The sequence below is a fragment of the Procambarus clarkii genome, chromosome 34 (assembly GCF_040958095.1).
Source record: "Procambarus clarkii isolate CNS0578487 chromosome 34, FALCON_Pclarkii_2.0, whole genome shotgun sequence".
Lineage (NCBI taxonomy): Eukaryota > Metazoa > Arthropoda > Malacostraca > Decapoda > Cambaridae > Procambarus > Procambarus clarkii.
In genome coordinates this window covers 38,630,699-38,634,867 of record NC_091183.1, presented here as the reverse complement: position 1 = coordinate 38,634,867, position 4,169 = coordinate 38,630,699, and the positions used below count along the sequence as shown (strand labels likewise).

Here is a 4,169-nt window from a genome sequence, read left to right as displayed (position 1 = left end):
TTCTTATATTTTTTATTCATTTGCTGCTGCTATTGCTTTGTATCTGTAGTTGATGATTATAGGCCTAACCATTAATTGTGCTTCTCTCAACTCTATGGATTTTATTATATGTTCATTTGATTTCATGTATGAAATTTTTGCTTAATGCTGTCAACATTTTCCCTTTTTCATCCCCTCTTACCTACAACTTACATAAATGTGTCAAACATAAAATGAAAACCTACTACAGTATTGAATTTTGTTTTAAATATTATCATTAGGTTTCCCACAGCCTCAATTCTTGTAGTTATTTGACCTTCTAAATAATTAACTAACTCATACCTAGTATAGTGATACCTTAACACTTGGAAAAGCTCCAAACTAGAACACTTTCTTCAAGGAAAAAAAATGCTTGGTAGTCGGCCGTTTGCTCGGCATTCAACCACACAAACGTGTTGCAACACACATGGCAGCTGAGGAATTATCTTCAGAGGAGGATGGAAGGGGAGAATGTCCCCTAGCTGTGGCCAACCGTGATATAAGCCTGTTGAATGATAATGCTACGTCTCACTTTAGAAACATTATAAAATGCAGGCAAAAGCAAATATCAATGAACAGGTGACTCTCCTGCCAAACAGTACCATCTATCCTCTTCCTCACCACCTTCCACATATGCCATTAACTCCTAAATACAGGTAAAGTGAGAATAAATTTTTGAATTTATTTTATCTACTTCTTGTGTTTAGGTCTTCTGTATGATTTATGCATGCTAGGATTGTAAACTTAGTTAAATTCTAGTAAAAATGCTTTTATAAGTGAATTTGTTGAGGGTCTGGAAATGATGAATCTAATTTACATTTTTCCTTATGGTAAAATAATTTGATACTCAAACAGGCTTCCTAGAATGAATTAAGTTTGAGTACTGAGGTATCACTATAATTCCTGAACACAACTTACCCCCACACACAGAGAATAAGTCAATAATGTGGTTCAAACTAATAAGCCAACCTTCACATTTGAAATGAAAGTGACAACGTTTCTGTCCGTCAGTGACCCTTATTAAAGCATCGCAATTTGGTTAAGGTTCAAGATAGACCAAAATGCTGCACTTTCATTTTATTTGTAAAGGAGGGTTGGGTTACTTATCCCTATATCGGCATGGAAAAATAAAATTGTAGTTTTACCATGAGAAATCAGTGTTACTGTACATGAAATGAATAGAAAAATACAGTACTGTATACTTCTGCTCAAATAGTTGAAGTCCATTCTTCAAAATGGGTAATAGGTTTTACTTAAATTGCAATATATAGATGGCATTGGATGTATCCTGTGGACCCTAAAGGTTTTTGCCATTTATTAAACTAGCTGTACCCGGCCACGCATTGCTGTGGCTCATCAAAGCATGTGCGCTGTTGAGCCACTGCAACCTTTCCCTGTCTCCCAGTTTTCCCCTACCATTCTCCCCTACCCCGTTCCCTCGTCCTCCCCACCATTCGCCCCCTTCCCCATCCATTTGTTCTCCCCACCATCCCTCACTCCACTGTCCCCTCGTTCTAACCATTCCCCACTCCCTCGTCCCCTCATCCTCCCTACTATTCCCCCCATCCCCCTTGTCCTCCCCACCATTCCCCACTCCCTCGTCCGATGCATTCCCAAATGATCTGATGTTCCCATAAGAAAATTGAGAACATCAAATGATCTAATGTTGCCCATCACTGAAATATACTGTAATAAAAAGTTAAAAAAAATGAAATGAAAAAATGAAAAAATAAACTATACTCAGGAAATAAACGGTGTGGTAAACAACACAGCTCAATTCCAACGCAATATCACACAAAATAATTAAATCAAAATGAAAATAAATTGAAGTCTATGAAAATTCAATTTGTCGGTGCAATTGGAAACATTGAAATGTAATTGTAACACATTTAGTATAGCGTGTGTTGCTCTTATGTGCAACAGATGGCGCTGTTTCTTAAGAAAAGAATGTTTTAAACTGTCACAGGTGTGGCATCTATACTTATATTTACGAAATGAACGGTATGGTAAACAACACAGATCAATTCCAACACAATGTCACACAAAATAATTAAATCAAAATGATAATAAATTGAAATCTATGAAAATTCAATTTATCAGTGCAATCGGAAATATTGAAATGGAATCGTAACATATTTAGTGTAGCATGTGTTGCTATTACGTGCAACAGATGGCTCTTTTTTTTTTTTTTTAAATCATGGCTTTTACCTGTCACTTTTATGGTATCTATATAGTAGGTACTATATATAAAAACAGTTGCATATTCGAATGGAACATCGTGCCAAAATTTCAAAGCAATCTGTGAAGGAATTTCGGAGATTACAGTGTTGCTCTTACGTCCAACAGATGGCATTGATTTTAAAAAAAGCATTTTTCCTGACACAGGTGAGGCATGTATAGAGTAGGTATATAAAAACGCGCGCCTATTTGAATGCAACGTTGTGTCAAAATTTCAAAGCAATGGCTAAAGAGGTTTCAAAGATTTACCTCACATGAAAAGTTTTGTTTAAAAATACTTTTTTTTTCGTCACAGATGTGACATCTATATAGTATGTATATAAAAACCCGCTCGGATGCGAATGGAATGTTATGTGAAAATTTCAAAGCAATCGGTGAAGAACTTTCGGAGATTAGTGATTTTGAACAAACGAACATTTACATTTTTATTTATATACTGTAGATTGAACCATCATTCCATTTATTATTTAATTGAACAATCATTCAATTTATTATCTAGTTAAACCATCATTTAGTAGGCAAGATTTTTGCAGCCCCATTGTCAGTCTGAAGTAGGTAATATGAAAGGGTAAACTTAACTATTCTTGAAAAGAAGGAATTGGTAAAGGAAGATAAGTGGCCTTGCTGTGACCAGCCTGGTGAATATATATGGCATTGTTGCCAGCACCATCTGTGATAAACACCTTTGGCAAATTCTTTTAGTACAGGTATACTTCACTTGTAAATTCAGGAGTTATCAGGCACATGAGGCTTCATGTGACTGATGACCCTTGAATCGAAAATGTCTGGAAGGGCTAGATGAATGCTTCAAGCATGACTCTTCTCTATACTCTATTTCGTTCTTCTTTACATAGTAAGGAAGTTGAAAATTAAGTCAACATTGTCCATTTTGCAATTTTATTTGGCCTTTTTCTAAATGATTAATTTTGTTTTCTCAACATCTTTGGTTGCAGAAGGGAAGGGGATAGAAATTCGCTAAACCTACAGTATAGATGACCGCGTAAGATGAAGTGAGGTGAGGTGATGTTCGGGCGATGTTGATTGGGGCAGAAGGTAAGGTGAGAGCTGGATATTCATGATGGTTTATGCTTGAGAGAAGGTTGCACATTTCAGACCAGTAGGTGGTTTGACGGCCAGTGAGCTTAGCGTCTTGTAATGCACCTGCAACAAAGTGGCCTATGAAAGCCTCATGATAGGTATCACCATTGCCCCATTAAGCATTTTCATGTTGTCAGGAGGCAACAGCCTAGAGGAAAATAGCAATGTAGAGTAAGGAAAGAAAGCTAATGATGCTGTACTCATTAAGATGATCATGCATTCACCATATCCTTCACACTAGTCTTGCACATGACATAAGTTCTTACTGATAGGTAAGCACTAACCAGTGTCATGCACAAGACTACAACTGCTTACCAGTGTCCCACACTTTTCAGCTGCTTCCTAGCTTTGGGTCAAACAATGCTTTCCCAGGTTCTTTTTATTGATTACAGTATACTCTATATGTATGTGTGTGTGTATATATAAGGTCCTCACAAACTTGTGGATGGATATTCAGTACAATAGTAGGTGTCTGGGCTGGGGGTATGTGCAAAATATTTTTGTCAATGGTTCACATCAGTGGTCTTTCCTTGCTAAAAATGAGTGCCATTAGAAACAAGGTACCCTGTTTGTGCTAGCCTGGGCTTGGCACCCTCATTGCCTTGGTAGGGGGTATTCCATGGCCTCAGAGTCCAACCTTATTATGTTTCATATGGGGGCAAACAGGCTCACAAGTCAAGACCTCTCTGGAAGCTGTTTTTCTCATCATCCAAGACCAGATCAGATTGATGTGATGAGGTCAGTGCATCAGGAATTGGCGCACAACTGATAGCTGTGTTGATCCCAGCCGTGGGAATATAAGGTGGCTAATCCAC

At 37.5% G+C, this 4,169-nt stretch overlaps 1 protein-coding gene across 1 annotated transcript in view; it reads right to left on the bottom strand.

Annotated features, from left to right (window-relative positions):
• Positions 1 to 3,136: 3,136 nt before the first annotated feature.
• LOC123761981 (uncharacterized) overlaps positions 3,137 to 4,169 on the bottom strand; it is a 41,186-nt gene continuing 40,153 nt past the window's right edge. The window contains 1 exon segment of the mRNA XM_069335871.1: positions 3,137 to 3,417. Coding sequence (XP_069191972.1) covers positions 3,399 to 3,417 — 19 coding nt within the window. The 3' untranslated portion in view covers positions 3,137 to 3,398.